The following is a 21510-nucleotide window of genomic DNA, read 5'->3' as shown; positions in this document are numbered from 1 at the left end:
GACAAATAACATACAAGGGAACTCCCATAAGGTTAACAGCTGATTTCTCAGCAGAAACTCTACAAGCCAGAAAGGAGTGGCATGATATACTTAAAGTGATGAAAGGGAAGAACCTACAACCAAGATTACTCTACACAGCAAGGATCTCATTTAGATTTGATGGAGAAATCAAAAGCTTTACAGACAAGCAAAAGCTAAGAGAATTCAGCACCACCAAACCAGCTCTACAACAAATGCTAAAGGAACTTCTCTAAGTGGGAAACACAAGAGAAGAAAAGGACCTACAAAAACAAGCTCAAAACAATTAAGAAAATGGTCATAGGAACATACATATCGATAATTACCTTAAACGTGAATGGATTAAATGCTGCAACCAAAAGACACAGGCTTGCTGAATGGATACAAAAACAAGACCCATATATATGCTGTCTACAAGAGACCCACTTCAGACCTAGGGACACATACAGACTGAAAGAGAGGGGATGGAAAAAGATATTCCATGCAAATGGAAATCAAAAGAAAGCTGGAGTAGCTATACTCATATCAGATAAAATAGACTTTAAAATAAAGAATGTTACAAGAGACAAGGAAGGACACTACATAATGATCAAGGGATCAATCCAAGAAGAAGAAGATATAACAATTATAAATATATATGCACCCAACATAGGAGCACCTCAATACATAAGGCAACTGCTAACAGCTATAAAAGAGGAAATTGACAGTAACACAATAATAGTGGGGGACTTTAACACCTCACTTACACCAATGGACAGATCATCCAAAATGAAAATAAATAAGGAAACAGAAGCTTTAAATGACACAGACCAGATAGATTTAATTGATATTTATAGAACATTCCATCCAAAAACAGCAGATTACACTTTCTTCTCAAATGCACACGGAACATTCTCCAGGATAGATCACATCTTGGGTCACAAATCAAGTCTCAGTAAATTTAAGAAAACTGAAATCATATCAAGCATCTTTTCTGACCACAACGCTATGAGATTAGAAATGAATTACAGGGAAAAAAACGTAAAAAACACAAACACATGGAGGCTAAACAATACGTTACTAAATAACCAAGAGATCACTGAAGAAATCAAAGAAGAAATCAAAAAATACCTAGAGACAAACGACAATGAAAACACAACAATCCAAAACCTATGGGATGCAGCAAAGGCAGTTCTAAGAGGGAAGTTTATAGCTATACAAGCCTACCTCAAGAAACAAGAAAAATCTCAAATAAACAATCTAACCTTACACCTAAAGAAACTAGAGAAAGAAGAACAAACAAAACCCAAAGTTAGCAGAAGGAAAGAAATCATAAAGATCAGAGCGGAAATAAATGAAATAGAAACAAAGAAAACAATAGCAAAGATCAATAAAACTAAAAGCTGGTTCTTTGAGAAGATAAACAAAATTGATAAGCCACTAGCCAGACTCATCAAGAAAAAGAGGGAGAGGACTCAAATCAATAAAATCAGAAATGAAAAAGGAGAAGTTACAAGAGACACCACAGAAATACAAAGCATCCTAAGAGACTACTACAAGCAACTATGCCAATAAAATGGACAACCTGGAAGAAATGGACAAATTCTTAGAAAGGTATAACCTTCCAAGACTGAACTAGGAAGAAACAGAAAATATGAACAGACCAATCACAAGTAATGAAATTGAAACTGTGATTAAAAATCTTCCAACAAACAAAAGTCCAGGACCAGATGGCTTCACAGGTGAATTCTATCAAACATTTAGAGAAGAGCTAACACCCATCCTTCTCAAACTCTTCCAAAAAATTGCAGAGGAAGGAACACTCCCGAACTCATTCTATGAGGCCACCATCACCCTGATACCAAAACCAGACAAAGACACTACAAAAAAAGAAAATTAAAGACCAATATCACTGATGAATATAGATGCAAAAATCCTCAACAAAATACTGGCAAACAGAATCCAACAACACATTAAAAGGATCATAAACCACGATCAAGTGGGATTTATCCCAGGGATGCAAGGATTCTTCAATATACGCAAATCAATCAATGTGATACACCATATTAACAAATTGAAGAATAAAAACCATATGATCAACTCAATAGATGCAGAAAAAGCTTTTGACAAAATTCAACACCAATTTATGATAAAAACTCTCCAGAAAGTGGGCATAGAGGGAACCTACCTCAACATAATAAAGGCCATATATGACAAACCCACAGCAAACATCATTCTCAATGGTGAAAAACTGAAAGCATTTCCTCTAAGATCAGGAACGAGACAAGGATGTCCACCCTCACCACTATTATTCAACATAGTTCTGGAAGTCCTAGCCACGGCAATCAGAGAAGAAAAAGAAATAAAAGGAATACAAATTGGAAAAGAAGAAGTAAAACTGTCACTGTTTGCAGATGATATGATACTATACACAGAAAATCCTAAAACTGCCACCAGAAAACTGCTAGAGCTAATTAATGAATATGGTAAAGTTGCAGGATACAAAATTAATGCACAGAAATCTCTTGCATTCCTATACACTAATGATGAAAAATCTGAAAGAGAAATTATGGAAACACTCCCATTTACCATTGCAACAAAAAGAATAAAATACCTAGGAATAAACCTACCCAGGGAGACAAAAGACCTGTATGCAGAAAACTATAAGACACTGATGAAAGAAATTAAAGATGATACCAACAGATGGAGAGATATATTATGTTCTTGGATTGGAAGAATCAACATTGTGAAAATGACTATACTACCCAAAGCAATCTACAGATTCAATGCAATCCCTATCAAATTACCAATGGCATTTTTTACGGAGCTAGAACAAATCATCTTAAAATTTGAATGGAGACCCAAAAGACCCCGAATAGCCAAAGCAGTCTTGAGGGAAAAAAACGGAGCTTGAGGAATCAGACTCCCTGACTTTAGACTATACTACAAAGATACAGTAATCAAGACAATATGGTACTGGCACAAAAACAGAAACACAGATCAATGGAACAAGATAGAAAGCCCAGAGATAAACCCACGCACCTATGGTCAACTAATCTATGACAAAGGAGGCAAAGATATACAATGGAGAAAAGACGGTCTCTTCAATAAGTGGTGCTGGGAAAACTGGACAGCTACATGTAAAAGAATGAAATTAGAATACTCCCTAACACCATACACAAAAATAAACTCAAAATGGATTAGAGACCTAAATATAAGACTGGACACTATAAAACTCTTAGAGGAAAACATAGGAAGAACACTCTTTGACATAAATCACAGCAAGATCTTTTTTGATCCACCTCCGAGAGTAATGGAAATAAAAACAAAAATAAACAAATGGGACCTAATGAAACTTCAAAGCTTTTGCACAGCAAAGGAAACCATAAACAAGACGAAAAGACAACCCTCCAAATGGGAGAAAATATTTGCAAACGAATCAATGGACAAAGGATTAATCTCCAAAATATATAAACAGCTCATGCAGCTCAATATTAAAGAAACAAACAACTCAATCCAAAAAATGGTCAGAAGACCTAAATTGACATTTCTCCAAAGAAGACAGACAGATGGCCAAGAAGCACATGAAAAGCTGCTCAACATCACTAATTATAAGAGAAATGCAAATCAAAACTACAATGAGGTATCACCTCACACCAGTTAGAATGGGCATCATCAGAAAATCTACAAACAACAAATGCTGGAGAGGGTGTGGAGAAAAGGGAACCCTCTTGCACTGTTGGTGGGAATGTAAATTGATACAGCCACTATGGAGAACAATATGGAGGTTCCTTAAAAAGCTAAAAATAGAATTACCATATGACCCAGCAATCCCACTACTGGGCATATACCCAGAGAAAACCGTAATTCAAAGACACATGCACCTGAATGTTCATTGCAGCACTATTTACAATAGCCAGGTTCATGGAAGCAACCTAAATGCCCATCAACAGACGAATGCATAAAGAAGATGTGGTACATATATACAATGGAATATTACTCAGCCATAAAAAGGAACGAAATTGAGTCATTTTTTGAGACGTGGATGGATCTAGAGACTGTCATACAGAGTGAAGTAAGTCAGAAAGAGAAAAACAAATATCATATATTAACGCATGTATGTGGAACCTAGAAAAATGGTACAGATGAGCCGGTTTGCAGGGCAGAAGTTGAGACACAGATGTAGAGAACAGACATATGGACACCAAGGGGGGAAAACTGCGGTGGGGTGGGGATGGTGGTGTGCTGAATTGGGCGATTGGGATTGACATGTATACACTGATGTGTATAAAATTGATGACTAATAAGAACCTGCAGTATAAAAAAAGAAACAAACAAAACAACTAATACTAAAAAAAAAAAAAAAAAAAAAGCAACAAGGGCAAAGCAACAAATAACATACAAAGGAATGATAACCATAAGGCTATCAGCTGATTTTTCAACAGAAACTCTGCAGGCCAGAGTGGCACAATATATTTATATTTAAAGTGGTGAAAGGGAAAAAACCTACAACAAACAATACTCTACCCAGCAAGGCTTTCATTCAGATTAGATGGAGAAATTAAAAGCTTTACAGACAGACAAGCAAAAGTAAAGAGAATTCAGCACCACCAGACCAACTTTGCAACAAGTGCTAAAAGAACTTCTCTAGGTGGAAAAGAAAAGGCCACAACTAGAAACAAAAAAATCACAAAAGGGAAAGCTCATTAGTAAAGGCAAACATACAGTAAAAGAAGGAAATCATCCACACACAAAATATGATATCAAAACAGCAACCATGAGGAGAGTACAAATGCAGGAAATGGGAATTGCATTTGAAATTAAGACACCAGCACCTTAAAACAATCCTGTACATATATAGACTGCTATATAAAAACCATATATATGCAGGGGACACAGGTTTGAGCCCTGGTCCGGGAAGATCACACATGCCACGGAGCAACTAAGCCTGTGTGCCACAACTACTGAGCATGCACTCTAGAGCCCCCGAGCCACAACTACTGAAGCCCATGTGCCTAGAGCCAATGCTCTGCAATGAGAGGCCATGGAAATAAGAAGCCTGCACACTGCAACGAAGAGTAGCCGCCACTCACCGCAACTAGAGAAAGCCCCCGCACAGCAACAAACACCCAACTCAGCCAAAAAGAAAAACAAAATAAAAAAAACACATGCAGACTGCAAACCAAAAAACTACAATAGGTTCAAAAAAAGAAAAACAAAAAAATCCCAAACACAACACTAAAGATAATCATCAAACCACAAGAGATGAAATCAAAAGGAAGGGAAGAGAGAAAACCAGACAAAAACAAATTCAAAACAATTAAGAAAATGACAAGAATTCTCTAGCAGTCCAGGGGTTAGAACTCCATCATTTCAATGCCAAGGGCCTGGATTCCATGCCTGGTTGGGGAGCTATGATCCCTCAAGCCATGGGAAGAAAAAAAAAAAAAAAAAAAGAAATTGCCTATATGAAATCCAAAGAAAGCCGGAGTAGCAATACTCATATCAGACAAAATAGACTTTAAGACTGTTACAAGAGACAAAGAAGTACTACACAATGATCAAGGGATCAATCTATAATGCAAAAAACGCTAACAGCCATAAGAAGAGAAACTGACAGCAACACAATGATGGGGGGACTTTAACACCCCACTTACACCAATGGACAGATCATCCAGACAGAGAATCAATACGGAAAAACAAGCCTTAAATGACACATTAGACACGATAGCCTTAATTGATATTTAAACAGCATTGCATCCAAAAGCAACCGAATACACATTCTTTTCAAGTATACCTAGAACATTCTCCAGGATAGAACACATTCTGGGCCACAAAGAAAACCTTGGCAAATTTAAGATAAGTGAAATCCTATCAAGCACCTTTTCCATATGAGATTAGAAATAAATTACACAACAAACTATTAAAAAAAAAAAACACCAACATATGGAGGCTAAACAACATGTTACTAAAAAACAATGGATCACTGAAAACATGAACGAGAAAATCAAAAACTTACATAGAGACAAAGGATGATGAAAACACACTGATCCAAAACTATGGGATGTAGCAAAAGCAGTTCTAAGAGCGAAGTTTACAACAATACAATCTTTCCTCAGGAAACAAGAAAAATCTTCAATAAACAACCTAACCTTACTTACACCTAAAGCAAATAATAGCAAAGATCAATGAAACTAAAAGCTGTTTTTTTGAAAACATAAACCTTGCCAGAGTCATCAAGAACAACAGGGGAGGGCTCAAATCAATAAAAACGGACACCACAGAAATACAAAGGCTCCTAAGAGACTACTACAAGCAGCTATATACAATAAAATGGACAACCTAGAAGAAATGGACAAATTCCTAGAAAGGTACAACCTACCAAGACTGAGCCAGGAAGAAAAAGAAAATACGAACAAACCACCACCAGTACTGAAACTAAAACTGATTTAAAAAAAAAATTCCAACAAAAGACCAGGACCAGATGGCCTCATAGAAGAACTCTATCAAACATTTAAAAAGAAAACACCTATAAAAAACTGCAGAAGAAGAGACACCCCCAAGCTCATTCTGTGTGGCCATCATCACCCTGATATCAACACCAAACATACCACCCACACACAAGAAAATTACAGGCCAATATCACTGATGAACATACATGCAAAAACTCCTCAACAAAATACTAGCAAACTGACTACAACACATTAAAAGGATCATACACTACGATCAAGTAGGATTTACCCAGGGATGCAAGGATTCTTCAATATATGCAAATCAATGAATGTGATACACCATATTAACAAATTAAAGAATAAAAGCCATATGATCATCTCAATAGATGCAGAAAAAGCTTTTGACAAAATTCAACACCAATTTATGATAAAAACTCTCCAGAAAGTTGGCATGGGGGAACCTACCTCAACGTAATAAAGGCCATATACAACAAACCCACAGCTAACATCATTCTCAAAGGTGAAACACTGAAAGCATTTCCTCTAAGATCAGGTACAAGACAAGGATGTCCACTCCTGCCAATAGTTTCGGAAGTTCTAGCCACGGCAATCAGAGAACAAAAAGAAACAAAAGAAATGCAAATTGGAAGCAGTAAAACTATCACTGTTTGCAGATGACATGATACTACTCAGAGAAAATCTTAAAGATGCTATCAGAAAACTACTACGCTCATCAGTGAATTTGGTAAAGCTGCAGAATACAAAATGAATGCACAAAAATCTCTTGCATTCCTATACACTAACAATGAAAGATCAGAAAGAGAAATTAAGGAAACAATCCCATTCACCACTGCAACGAAAAGAATAAACTACCTAGGAATAAACCTACCTAAGGGGCTTCCCTGGTGGCGCAGTGGTTAAGAATCTGCCTGCCAATGCAGGGGACATGGGTTCGAGCCTTGGTCCGGGAAGATCCCACATGCCACGGAACAGCTGAGGCCCCGTACCACAACTACTGAAGCCTGCATGCCTAGAGCCCGTGCTCCGCAACAAGAAAAAAACGCCACTGCAATGAGAAGCTTGCGCACCACCACGAAGAAGTAGCCCAGCCCCCGCTCGGCACAACTAGAGAAAGCCTGCATGGAGCAACAAAGACCTAATGCAGCCCAAGATAAATACATAAATAAATTTATTAAAATAATAATAATAAAAATAAACCTACCTAAGGAGGCTAAAGACCTGTACTCAGAAAACTGTAAGATGCTGATGAAAGCAATCAAACATGACATAAACAGATGGAGAGATAGACCATGTTCTTGGATTGGAAGAATCTCTATTGTGAAAATGACTATACTACCCAAAGCAATCTACAGATTCAGTGCAGTCCCTAGCAAATTACCAATGGCAGTTTTCACAGAACTAGAACAAATAATTTTACCATTTGTATGGAAACAGAAAAGACCTCAAATAGCCAAAGCAACCTTGAGAAAGAAAAACGGAGCTGGAAGAATCAGGCTCCCTGACTCCAGACTATACTACAAAGTTACAGTAACCAAAACAGTTTGGTACTGGCACAAAAACAGAAATACAGATCAATGGAACAGGATAGATAGAAAGTCAAGAGATAAACCCACACACCTATGGTCACCTAATCTATGACCAAGGAAGCAAGAATGTACAATGGAGAAAAGACAGTCTCTTCAATAAGTGGTGTTAGGAAAACTAGACAGTTACATGTAAAAGAGTGAAATTAGGACACCCACTAACACCATACACAAAAATAAAGTCAAAACTGATTAAAGACCTAAGTGAAGGCCAGACACTATAAAACTCTTAGAGGAAAACATAGGCAGAACACTTTTGACATAAAGTGCAGGAAGATCTTTTTTGACCCACCTCCTAGAGTAAGGAGAATAAAAACAAAAATAAACAAATGGAACCTAATTAACCTTACAAGGTTGTGCACAGCAAAGGAAACCATAAACAAGATGAAAAGACAACCCACAAAATGGGAGAAAGTATTTGCAAACAAAGCAACTGACAAGGGATTAATTTCCAAAATAATCAAACAGTTCATGCAGATCAGTATCAAAAAAACACAAACAACCCAATCAATAAACTGGCAGAAGACCTAAATAGACATTTCTCCAAAGACATTCAGATGGACAAAAGCACATGAAAAGATGCTCAACATCACTACTATTAGAGAAATGTAAATAAAAACTACAGTGGGAACCACCTCACACCGGTCAGAATGGCCATCATCAAAAAGTCTACAAATAATGAATGCTGGAGAGGATGTGGAAAAATGGGAACCCTCCTACACTGCTGGTGGGAATGTAAATTGGTACAGCCACTATGGAGAACAGTATAGAGGTTCCTTAAAAAACTAAGTATAGAAGTACCATATAATCCAGCAATCCCACTCCTGTGCATATATCCATAGAAAACCATAATCCAAAAAGATACAAGCAGCACAATGTTTACTGCAGCACTATTTACAACAGCCAAGACATGGAAGCAACTTAAGTGTCCACCGATGGAGGAGTGGATAAAGATATGGTACATATACACACTGGATAAAAAAGCCATAAAAAAGAACAAAATAATGCCATTGGTAGCAACATGGATGGACCTAGAGACTGTCATACTGAGTGAATAAGTCAAACAGAGAAAGACAGATGATGATATCGCTAAAAAACAAAAAATAATAGAAATAAACTTATTTACAAAGCAGAAATAGAGCCACAGGTGTAGAAACAAACTTCTTGTTACTGGGGGAAAGTGGGGAGGGGGGGATAATTTGGGAGACTGGGATTGATATATACACACTACTATATATAACACAGATAACTAATTAGGGCTTATTTTATAGCACAGGGAACTCTACTCAGTACTCTGTAATGACCTATATGGGAGAAGACTCTAGAAAAGAATGGATATATGTATATTTATAAGTGATTTACTTTGTTGTACACTTGAAACTAACACAACATTGTAAATCAACTATACTCCAATAAAAATTATTAAAAAAACCCCAAAACCCTCTAAGTGTGTGTATGCTGTAAAACTAAGTTTATGTAATGTATAATAAGTCTGTATCAAAATCTAACAATGGGATAGTTGAAAAATATGTATAATTTCATTCAAAGAACTAAGTTAAAATCAGTAAGAACAAAACAAAATTAAAAAGTGGAAATGTTCATTTAAGTAGAATAATTTTAACATATATGCTAGACAAATGCATGCTGTATATACACAAGAACAGATGGCAGGTATGGCTATAAATACAGAAAGTAGACCAAAAACAAAAAAAAAGAAGAAAAAAGAAACACATAAACAAAGAAGAGCCTTCAACAGGGGAACGTATAAAGACATTTTACTCATATACTCATATCTACAGAACACAGCACAAGAAAGGAAAATGAATGTGTTAGGGAACTGAAACCGCCCACCTTGGCCAGGCACAATGATAACCACTTGCCTGAGTTGTCTCACAACAGGAAGTTCCGATAGAGAGGTGCTGCCTCTGAAAGCTAACTGGGAGAATGTGGGAGGGTCCGAAAGGAGGAGGGAAGAGATGATATGTCCTGCCTACCTCCCAGAATCCCCCTCATGCTGGAATCCATCTTGGCTGAGAGGTGAGCGCACCACCAGAAAGGACCCTGAGTCAGAACAACTGGCCAGAGACAACCCGGAAACTAACCCTGTTACCATAAAAGCGAGATTGCGAGCATCATGGCAGAGCAGTTCTCCTGGGTTCCCTACTGTGTTGCTCTTCGCCCAGGCACCCCTTTCCAATAAAGTCTCTTGCTTTGTCAGCATGTGTGTCTCCTTGGACAATTAATTTACGAGTGTTACACAAGTGCCCACTCTCAGGCCCTGCAAGGGGTCTCCCTGAAACCATGCAACTCAGATTGGGACTTTACTTGAGATCACACACGTGGTCTCAGGACTTAATGAACCTCAGGTTCTTGAAGTCTCCTCACAGAAAGAATTCAGTGAGAGACAACGTGATAGGTAAGAAGTGGATTTATTTAGCGAGGAACACACTCCACAGACAGAGTGTGGGCCATCTCAGAAGGCGAGAGGCCTCAAAATATGACGTGGTTACTTTTTATGTCCTACGTAATTTCACAGGCTGAGTGGGAGAATTATTCCAACTACTTCCCGGGAAGGGGCAGGTATTTCCAGGAATTGGGCCACCACCCACTTTTTGGCCTTTTAGGTTAGCCTTAGAACTGTCAGGGCGCAGGTGGGTGTGTTATTTACATGCTCATGTAATACAATGGGAGTATAATGAGCCTCAAGATCCACTGGAAATCAAATCTTCCGCCATCTTGGACCTAATTGGTTCAAACCTGTTTGTTTTAGTCAAGTCCTATGGATATGTCATTCCTTTAAAGGCTGTGCCCTGCCCCCTTCCCTCCTGTTTCACCTCTTTCTCCCACAAAGGGATAGCCATGAAAAACATGGGTAAAGTCACACCACATTGCGCAAAAGAAGAAAAACACATCATAAAACATATTACATTCATAAAAAAGTTTTGACACGTCAAATAGTTTCCACAGAGTTGGCAAAATTATCAAGAAAAGAAAGGAAATGCTTACTTCAAACAGCAGCCAATACATTAACTTGGTGGGGATGGGGATAATTGTTTTGGAAGAACCCCACAGGCTGCTTCTGAGGTCCTATTTATATAGCAATTTTGGCCTGAGCGGTGAACGGATATTAATCTCAGAGCTTCCTCAACCGCACATTGAAGTTCTCTGCAATTTTTTTTCCCACGCAGGTCATATTTCAAACTTCGGAAAGCCAAGTTTTGGGGGTACAAATAATAACTATAGGACACTAGTAAGAGAACACAGATAAAACACTGCTGAATGAGAAGAGTTGGGGGAGGGCCCGGATGACGCAGCATTTACCTGAATCCGACACATCTGAGCCGGTGCCAGCGGAGTTTGTAGGCGAAGGTGGGGCCCGGGCACTGCGGCACCAACCGCCCAAGACAGAGTCAGGCCGGATGGCGCCCACGCCGAGCCTCAGACGAAGCTCAGAGAAGCGGGCACGGCGCCTTCCTGGCTCCCTGACCTCTGGCCTTCACAGCGTTGCGAAGTTCCCCGCCTGTGAACACAGCCGAGTTTACAAAATAACGACCCCAGTCGACGCCGGAAAAGCCGCCCAGACTCCGTCCTCTAGAACGGAAGTGACTCTTTCCTGAGCCTTCATTGGCTCAGGGGCGCCCACGAACTGGCGTAGTTTTTTTTCAGGTAATGCAGTTCACAGGCCTCTAGAACCTGGCAAGGGGCGGTGCTCCCCGCCTACAGGAAAAGCCCCGCCTCACTGCCGGGGCTCCTGGGAAGGAGTGTCCTGGAGGCTCTGAGGACGGGGGCGGGGTTTCACGCTTCTTAAAGGAGACGAACCCAGATTTCCATGGAATGTAGTCTTCGCTGATCAGAGAGACAGCCATAATATTTCAGATGTTTCCAAAACCTACAAAACCAAACGGGCACATGATACCAGGTTGTCACTATGACACAAAGTTCATGCATCCATAGCTGGGGTCTATTAAACATTGTCTTATTGCTCTTCCAAAGGATGTAGGCTAAAGCTTTAGACGTCACCGTGTTAGGTCAGAGTCAAGAGAACAAAGACTCCAGACAGGGGGCCATAGTGAACAATACAGAGGAGGAATGTGGGGTGGCCATAAGCAGGTGGACCATGTGTTGCTTCTCTGGTTCCCTCATTATAGAGCCAGTGATGATGTCCCATTCAGGGACACCATTTTTGAACATGCATCTGTGAAGAAGCATGTAATGAAATACACCTGCACACACCGATTACCTCACCTTTTCTCTAACTCTGATGGCCTTTCCCCACACCTAAGACCACACTGCCTCTTTATACCTTAAATATCTCAAGCACATCGCCTCCGGGAAGGTGGATCTGAGACTTCTTCCACCTCCTGGCTTAGCTGCCTTCTCCCCTGCAAACCTTGGCATCTCAGCGTTTGGCTTCTTGCGCCTCTGGTGCAGTAAAAACCTCATATTCACTGTTTGGAATTGCCCACAGTTGGAGTATTCATACCAGGGAAATTGGCAAACACAACAATCAAGGTTCGGTTAGTTGTTTTATACGTGTCTAGACTTAAAGTAACGGAGACTATGTTAATAATGAGGACCATACGTGGTGAATAACGATGTAAGCACAAACATTTATTCCACCCAGCGAAGTCACTGAAGAAAAGTCAAGTTCCAACAGATTTTTGCCTTCTCAGTTACTAATAAAAGACAGACATTTTATCAAAGAAGACATACACCTGGCAAATGAACACAAAAATGTTCAACATCATGAATCATTAGGGAAATGCAATCAGACCATAGTGAGACACCTCTACACATTTAAACAGGTAATATTGAAACACTAGCCATATCAACTAAGTACTAGAGAGGAATACAGGAAAACTGGAATGCTCCCATACTGTGAATGGCACACAAAAGGGTATAGTCATTGAATTTTGAATATGAAACCATACGTACATGTAAAGAATTTATTAAGCTTATCTGTCATAGCCAAAATGGATACAAACCACAAAACCCCATCCTTTAACAATGTATGGATAAACAGTCAGTGGGTGGTATATCCAAACAGTATATTTTTCAGGAAAAAAAATGAATTATACTTATCAGCAACTTAAATGATTCTCAAAATAGTTATGCATCATGAAAAAAAGACAAATATAAAAGTAAACATTAAGACCCCAATGATATTAAGTGTAGAAAACACTAATTGAATGGGAAAAAAGTATATCAATACTAATTGCCTGGGAGTCCTGGGAGAGATGTCAGAAGGTGGATATGGGAGTGATGGATGTTTGTAATTATGATGGTTCTGTGGGTTTACACGTATTAAAGCTTAACCAAGCTGTACATTTTAGGTATGTTCAGTTCGATGCATAGCAACTATACAGCTCAATTAAATTTAATAGAAATTGGCTTCACATAAAAATCTGAATCTCTTTTCTGAATCTCCTTTTCAGTAGAACTCTGGCAACCGCATGTTAACCCCATCACATCTCCTTGTCTCATGGGAGGGATTCTGTTGTGGTAGCAATGAAGACCGGTGAGCAATGAAAGGTGTTTCCACTTGAGCTATCCAGGAACTGCCTGCGTCCTAAAAACCACATGCCTGGACTACACGATTTCCACTCTTATGACCCATTATCTTTGCTATGCACCAATGGCCTTGAGATAAACAATCTGCAGATGCTACGGGATCCCAAAACCTTTACATTATTCAGCCTGACACTGACTGGGACCTCAGGAGAGAAACCGCTCTGTAGCTCCTGAGAATTTTTGCAAAAACATTATCCTAAACAGGCACAGTCACGGGAACATTCATGGATGCACTTTTAGAATACGTTCATCTCTTTTTGTTTGCTAGTCACTCACTCCCTATTAATTCCCTGTTTCTGTACCAAATATGGTTCCCACCTGATGTCTGTAATCTAACGCTCAGCAACACCAGCCTACCATGTTATGGACATTATGGCACATGGCACTTTTCCAGCTGGACCTAGAGAACTTCTTATCTTGAACAGTACTGGGGTCATGATGTGACATCCCATGTGAAAAAAGAGAACTTATGCAGCTCCAAAAAACACTGGTGGTTCACACAACTGTCCTCATCTCAGGGTGACCTCGGGACCCACCAAAAATTCTAACATCCAGGTCACATTAGTTCCACAGAACCCTGTAGTCTACCCCAGGAGGCCTTGGACAACAATTCAAACTGGACCAAAACTGGAGTGAAAACCATTCTCCACCATGATACTATCCTTACTGACAAAGATTGGAACACCCACAAAAGACGTGGCTTAAACTATAGTCTTTATTTTTTCACAGAGCAGAGCAAATGGAGGCAGATCGTTCCCAAACAGGGTGACCTGGAGCTAGAAACATCCATCGTGAGCATGACATGAGACAATACCACCAAGGAAAATAAACTTCTGTAAGCTGCCAAGGGAACCCACATTGGGTCACCATGGTCAAAGCTGCTTAGGTCCTGTCCTTGACGGAAGAGAATGACAACACCCAAGTGCTCAGGCTATTCATGCTTCCCTCCAGGGGACAGGACAGCACAAAGGTCTACCTACCCTGATCACAGTGTGATGACTGATGCCCCAGTACTGGGATCTGCCACATGGGAGAGGTAAAAAACTTAGTGATATTGAGTCCAACAAGGGTCTTGCACAGGTTAGAAAGTAGAGCGTAGCTCCTGAAAAGCTTCCTATGAACCCGGTACTCATAGGCAATCTGCACACGAGGGCTGTTCAGATGTATGGCATTCAACTTCCAGCTGATGACTTCCTCAAAGAGTCTATTCAGTATGATGTATTAATTAAGGAGACAGCTCATTCGCTGCTCTCCTCATCTCATTTGAAGGCCCTTCTCCAGTATGAACTTTCTGGTATCGAATAAGGTAAGACCTTTGGCTGAAAGCTTTCCTACATTTGCTGTACTCATAGGGTCTATCTGAGCTGTGAAGTTTCTAGTGCTCAGAGCAGACCTTTGACAGAAAACCTTTCCACATTTGCTGCACTGATGAGGCCTTTCTGTGGTGTGAGCTTTTCGGTGTTGACTAAGCTGGATGCTTTGGCTAAATAATTCTCCTCATTCAGAGTTCTCCTCATATGGTTTTCCTCCAATGTGAACTCTGGTGCTTAATAAGAGTAGAGCTTTGACTAAAACACTTTCCACATTCACTGCACTTATAAGGCCTTTCGCCAGTGTGAACTCTCTGGTGCGTAGTGAGAATAGAGTTTTGGCTAAAACATTTCCCACATTCACTGCACTTGTAAGTCTTTGCTCCAGTGTGAATTCTCTGGTGGACCTGAAGGTGGGCCCTTTGCCTAAAGGACTTCCCACATTCACTACACTCATAAGGCCTTTCCCCAGTGTGAATTCTTCTATGTTTAATGAGGCTGGCAATGTACCTAAAGACTTTCCCACATTCACTGCACTCATAAGGCCTCTCTCCAGTGTGGACTCTCTGATGCTGAACAAGCATGCGTTTATAGGTGAAGGCTTTTCTGCATTCTCCACATTCATAAGGTCTCTCTCCCGTGTGGACTCTCTGGTGCTGAACAAGTTTGCTTTTAGTAATGAAGGTTTTCCCACATTCACTGCACTCGTAAGGCTTGGCTCCAGTGTGAATTCTCTGGTGCACAATAAGTTGGGCGTTTTGCCTAAAGAACTTCCCACATTCTCTACACTCATAAGGCCTTTCCCCAGTGTGAATTCTTCTATGTATAACAAGGTTGGAGTTGCATCTAAAGACTTTCCCACATTCACTGCATTCATAAGGCCTTTCTCCAGTGTGGACTCTCTGGTGCTGAGCAAGCCTGTATTTACGGCAGAAGGCTTTCCCACATTCACTGCACTTGTAACGCTTTTCTCCATTGTGAAAGGCCTCTACAAACTCGGTGTCCTTTTGTGGAGTGACCTGGTGCTGGAGAAGGCCAGAGCTACAAGGGAAATCCTTCCAAGGCTCCTGGAATGTGAAAGACTTCTTGGATGTATGGATGGTGCAGCTCTTCATAAAGGTCTTACCCATGTCTCTTCTAAAGAGTTCCTCTCCACTGTGCTGGTGAAACTGCACACCTGCCCCACAGAGTTTCTGGCCAGGGTTTGTGCCAAGGTCCTCAGCTAGATGCAAACCACCTTCTAAGTACAGGCAGTACCTCTCCCAGGGATAGGACTTCAGGGTGGACAGGTCTGCCTCTGAAGTATTTATTTGTGGCACTTCTACAGAAACATTCTGCTCAGAGGGTGTCTGCTTGTTCTCTGCCATATACCAACACCCTGAAAGCAAAGAAATACGGGTAAACTTGACATAGACTTTTGGTAGAAGGAGGCAGCCCCATCACAAATGTGTGTCTGACACAGAAAGGAATAAATCTATGGGACTGTTTTCAAGACAAGAAGTTGCAGGGAGGTTAGGAAAGCCCTGCTGTACAGTACTGACCCTCTACACATCACAGAACAGGGAGCACTCACCATGCAAATGACAGAAGGATGGGGTGGAATGCATAAAGGAGCTAGGGGTCCACAACTCATTCCTCCAGGAACACTTTTCACTAGGACCTTGGCTGCTGGTGACATGTGTGTGCTATGTGGAAAGCTGTGTCCAGGTCCAGGATAATCTGATTTTCACTGAGTAGCTGGCGTTCAAGGACTATTTTGAGGAGAGGTGCAGACCTCATGAAACATTAAGTGTAGGTGAATAGTGGAAAGCACAGCAGAGCGAGGATGGAGAGGAACAATGAGGAGTGGAAGACAGAGAGGTGAGGGATAATCCTGGGTTGGAAGCCAGAGTAAAAATCACAGGAGGCAAGTGTCAAGGATGGAGGAGAAACAGAAATGAGGTACACAGTCACTGGCCTTGACACCAAAACAGTGTTGGGTACGGGACATGTTCCTGATATGACATGAATCAAACCATGATGTCACTTCCTCCCCCAATGCCAATTACCAGGGCCAGGCCCAATTTGAGCCCCTCTTGCTCTGTCTGGAGTCATGTCCACTCTGTCATGTACCCAGGGTTCTCCTCTCAGCTCCAGCTGGACAACATGGGACCTAGAAGATGAAAGTCCTGAGAGAAAGACATGACAGGTGAACAGTCAGTACTGGCCCGGGGGACAACCAATCCCAAAACAACCTCAGGAAAAAAAATATGTAACAAAAAGAATCTTTGAGATGAGGGTCTCACAGAAACAGCCAAGAAGACCCCACAAATGCTGACCACATTAAGTCCCAACAATTCCTGGAATGGTGAGGCCCCAAGAAATGTCAGCTGGAAGATGGAAGAGCGTGGAGCACAAAGGTGCATGGGTCTACGGAGTCAACTTAGCAGGGAGTGGCTGAGACTAATGGAACCCACTGAACTAATTCCAAGTCTTATGACCCAAAAAAACTTCACTGAAAAAACTTCAGAGCCGCTGGTATTGGGGACACTTTTGAAAGGAAGTCGTATACACACTCACTCAGCCTTGGCACCAACAACACAGATGAGAGGGAAGCAGTAATAGAGATGTACCCACTGTCTAGCTGTAAAAAAACAGACTTGCCTTTGGAAAAAAGGGGAAAGGCAGAGACCTGTCCAGGATGCTGGGATAGGTGTGAGGGCCTTACCCAATGATGCAACAAGTGCAAAGGTCTCCAGCATCACATCGTGGTACAGGAATCTCTGGGCCTCATCAAGAAGCTTCCACTCCTCCTGGGAAAAGTACACAGCCACGTCCTCAAAGGTCACAGGGCCCTGTGATGACAGGGACAGATGTCTCCATAAGCAGCCTCTCTCCCCAGGACCCCGTAAGTACCCCTAACCCATACTCACTCTGGGTCCATCACCCTCCCCAGCTCCCTTAGAGGGCACTGGTACCGAATAACTCTTCATACTTCCTTGAGCGCTAGGTACAACTCTCAGCAACAATAGGTAGGTAGGTGGACAGATAGATGCCATCTAAGCTGTGGGCTTGGTATGCATGGCCCCCTCCCTCTCCTGCAAGACAACAGCCTCAGTGTCCCCAGGATCATGTCTCCCAGACACAAACAAACTTGGGCTCATCATTCTCTCTTAAACTCCTGGTATGAGGGCCCTGGGGCAATTTGGTCACACACCTTCCCCACATGCATATTACTCACTGGCTAACTCCTCATACATCTGATCCCCATCACCACCACCCGGCCCACAAAACTGGCATGTCTCCTGCCTCCTCACATACCCTCCTGCACATGGCATCAGGAAATTCCTGCCAATGCAGCAGGATCCCACCATACCCTAACTCTCCACTGGACTGTTCTGAAGGCTTCCCCACCAGGCCTTGTTCCTGACTTTAACCTCAGTCAAAGCATGCAAATCTAAATATGCCTGTTCATGTTCCACCTCTGTATTGCACATTATGTCTCTTCACCAGTTGCAATCTCTGTCCATATAACACCCCTTCAAAATACACACCCATTTGACACACCTTAGGTAAACTCATTTGACATTCTGTCAGAAACTACCCAAGTTCCACCACAAAAGCCTAGTGAGTGCACAGGAGAAAAATAACCACCAGCCTGACTTTACTATCACTTCACCTCCATTCTGCCTTCCCTCTGCATCAATTTCATGGCCACTCCCCCATAAAAACCTGAGCCACCTGCTGGACTTTCCCTCCCCCCCGTTCCCGCTGATGACGACTCTTCTTGTCTTTGTGACAGCCCCCTCTCTTCCCTTGTCCCCTAATGGCATCCTGAAGCCTCCCCCAGCACTCTAGATCTTCACGTTCAGCCGTCCCCTTGTCTCCTATACTTGGAGCCACTGGAACATCTGAGAATCAAAACAGCCAAAACCCAATTCCTAATATTCTCACGGAAAAGGACTGCTACCACTGACTTCCCCATCTCAGTTGATGGCACTGCCACCCTTCCAGATGCAAAGGGAAAAAAACATTGGAGTCATCCATGAGCCCTCCACATTAGAAAATCTGGTCAGTTCCTACCTTAAAAGCAAATCCAGAAGCCAAGTATTTCTCCTACCTCCTCATGCACCACTTTGGTCCAGCAAGAACTAATGTGCATCTGGATGACTGCAATAGCCTCCTTCATTATCTCCTTGTCTTTCTCTCCCCCAGTCTCTTGTGCACTCCGCAGCCAGGAGTAGCCTCTTAAAACCTAAGTCAAGTCACATTACTTTCCCTCTCTGTTCCAAAAATTCCATGTCTGCCATCATTCTCAAGAACAGAAACCTCTTCTCAGGCCACCATTCTAGGTCTAACTCTGGCCCCCTTGCTCTCTGTTCTTACCAGCTGTTAACAAAGACCTACACAAGTCCTAAAACACTCCCATCTCAATCTCATCCTCAAACATTTGTACACATTACCCGCTATACCTAAGACAACCTTTCACATCTCAGTCCACTGGCTGCCAAAAATGGGAATCTGTCCATATAACCTCTGGCCTGGACTTGGAAACCTGGGCTTAGGGTCCCCAGACACCAAGTCCAGGAAGAGTGGCAGCAAAAGACTTCTAGGACACCTGACACTCACCAGTGCAGGGTCCATAAGTGGTTCTGCTGAATGTGGAACCTGTGGGAAGAGCAGGGCCATGTAATATTAATTCCCATCAGCAACATAAACAAAAAAGATTAATGAATGAACCGTTTAATATTTCAGGCGAAGACAAATGCTCAAGAGGAAACTAAAGCATAAAAGAGGGCAGAAAATGTTACAGTTGTACCATAAGGTCATGTGGATATCTTGAGAAAAAGGCTGTACAAAAGTGGGACAAACAAGTGCAAAGCCTCTCTATCAGAGTCATGCCTGGTGTGTTTGAGCAGCATCCACGAAGCTAGTATGACTGGAGGCCAGTGAGCCAGAAGAATAAGGGATCGTGTTGGCAAGGAAATAGTGTTGGCAGGTCATAAAGCACTATTATAGCCCTAAATCACAAATATCAAAATTAAGTCTCATTTTACGTACAGGTCTGTTTCTGACACTTCCATTTGATTCCCTTCTTCTGTCTATTTCTCCCTTGCCAATATACATTTTTCTCTTCTTGTAGCTTGTAGTTGGCCCTAACATCTGATCAAAAGTTCGTATATTATACTTCCTTTTCCGATTTTACTTGGTTATCTTATAAATTATTGCTTTATATAAAATTTCAGCTTACATAATCCATATACTAAGTTCTGATTAGAAATTATCGTAACATTATGGAGACTGGTTCAAGATGGCGGAGTAGAAGGATGTGTGTTCACTGCCTTTTGTGAGGCACTGGAATTACAACTTACTACTGAACAATCATCGACAGGAAGACACTGGAACTCAGGAAAAAAGATACCCCACATCCAAAGACAAAGCAGAAGCTGCAATGAGACAGTAGGAGAGGGGCAATCACAATAAAATCAAATCCCATAACTGCTGGGTGGGTGAGTCACAAACTGGAGAACACTTATAGCACAGAAGTCCACCCACTGGAGTGAAGGTTCTGAGCCCCAAGTCAGGGTTCCCAACCTTGGGATCTGGCAACAGGAGGAGGAATTCCCAGAGAAACAGACTTTGAAGGCTAGCAGGATTTGACTACAGGACTTCGACAGGACTGGGGGAAACATATACTCCAAGCCTGGAGGGCATACACAAAGTAGTGTGCGCATCAGGACCCAAGGGGAAGGAGTAGTGACTCCATAGGAAACTGAACCAGACCTACCAGCTAGTGTTGGAAGGTATCCTGCAGATGCGGGGGATGGCTGTGGCTCACCATAGGGACAAGGGCAGCAGCAGCAGAAGCTCTGGGAAGTACTCCTTGGCATGAGCCCTCCCAGAGTCCACCATTAGCCCCATCAAAGAGCCTGTAGCCTCCAGTGCTGTGTCGCCTCAGGCCAAACAACCAACAGGGAGGGAACTCAGCCCCACCCATCAGCAGACAAACCAATTAAAGTTTTACTGAGCAGTGCCCACCAGAGCAACACCCAGCTCTACCCACCACCAGTCGCTCCTATCAGGAAGCTTGCACAAGCCTCTTAGATAGCCTCATCCACCAGAGGGCAGACAGCAGAAACAAGAAAAACTACAATGCTGCAGCCTGTGGAATGAAAACCATATTCACAGAAAAACAAACAAAATGAAAACGCAGAGGACTATGTACCAGATGAAGAAACAAGATAAAACCTCAGAAAAACAACTAAATGAAGTGGAGATAGGCTAACCTCGGAAAAGGAATGGAGGCAAAGATCAAGAAGACACAAGAAATGTTTAAAAAGACCTAGAAGAATTAAAGAACAAACAAAACAGAGATGAACAATACAATAACCAAAATGAAAAATACACTAGAAGGAATCAATAGCAGAATAACTGAGGCAGAAGTCACCTGGAAAACAGAATGGTGGAATTCACTGCTGCAGAACAGAGTAAAGAAAAAAGAATGAAAAGAAAAGAAGATAGCCTAAGAGACCTCTGGGACAATGTTAAATGCAACAGCATTCGTATTATACAGGTCCCAGAAGCAGAAGAGAGAGA

General features: G+C 41.6%; 1 protein-coding gene across 14 annotated transcripts in view; it reads right to left on the bottom strand.

The window, feature by feature from the left end:
- The window catches only part of LOC309648143 (zinc finger protein 671-like), a 78067-nt gene that overhangs the window by 16685 nt on the left and 39872 nt on the right, over positions 1-21510 (bottom strand). For 12 of the 14 annotated variants that reach the window (XM_082436422.1, XM_082436414.1, XM_082436424.1 and 9 more), the window contains 4 exons: positions 19543-19581; positions 17642-17768; positions 16983-17102; positions 14322-16312 (listed from right to left, as the gene is read on the bottom strand). The exons of 1 other annotated variant lie outside the window; for it this stretch is intronic. Coding sequence is in view for 1 of the 13 variants with exons in the window: in XM_082436421.1 (XP_082292547.1) it covers positions 15138-16312; positions 16983-17102; positions 17642-17768; positions 19543-19557 (1437 nt within the window). In the remaining 12 variants the exon portion in view is untranslated. Of the gene's footprint in view, positions 1-14321; positions 16313-16982; positions 17103-17641; positions 17769-19542; positions 19582-21510 lie in introns of those variants that run through there. One more of the 14 variants, XM_082436416.1, reaches the window with a different exon arrangement.

This window comes from Balaenoptera physalus, assembly GCF_965194825.1.
Source record: "Balaenoptera physalus genome assembly, chromosome: 19".
Lineage (NCBI taxonomy): Eukaryota > Metazoa > Chordata > Mammalia > Artiodactyla > Balaenopteridae > Balaenoptera > Balaenoptera physalus.
Note: the sequence above shows the minus strand (reverse complement) of the source record. Positions and strands in the feature narration are given on the sequence as shown.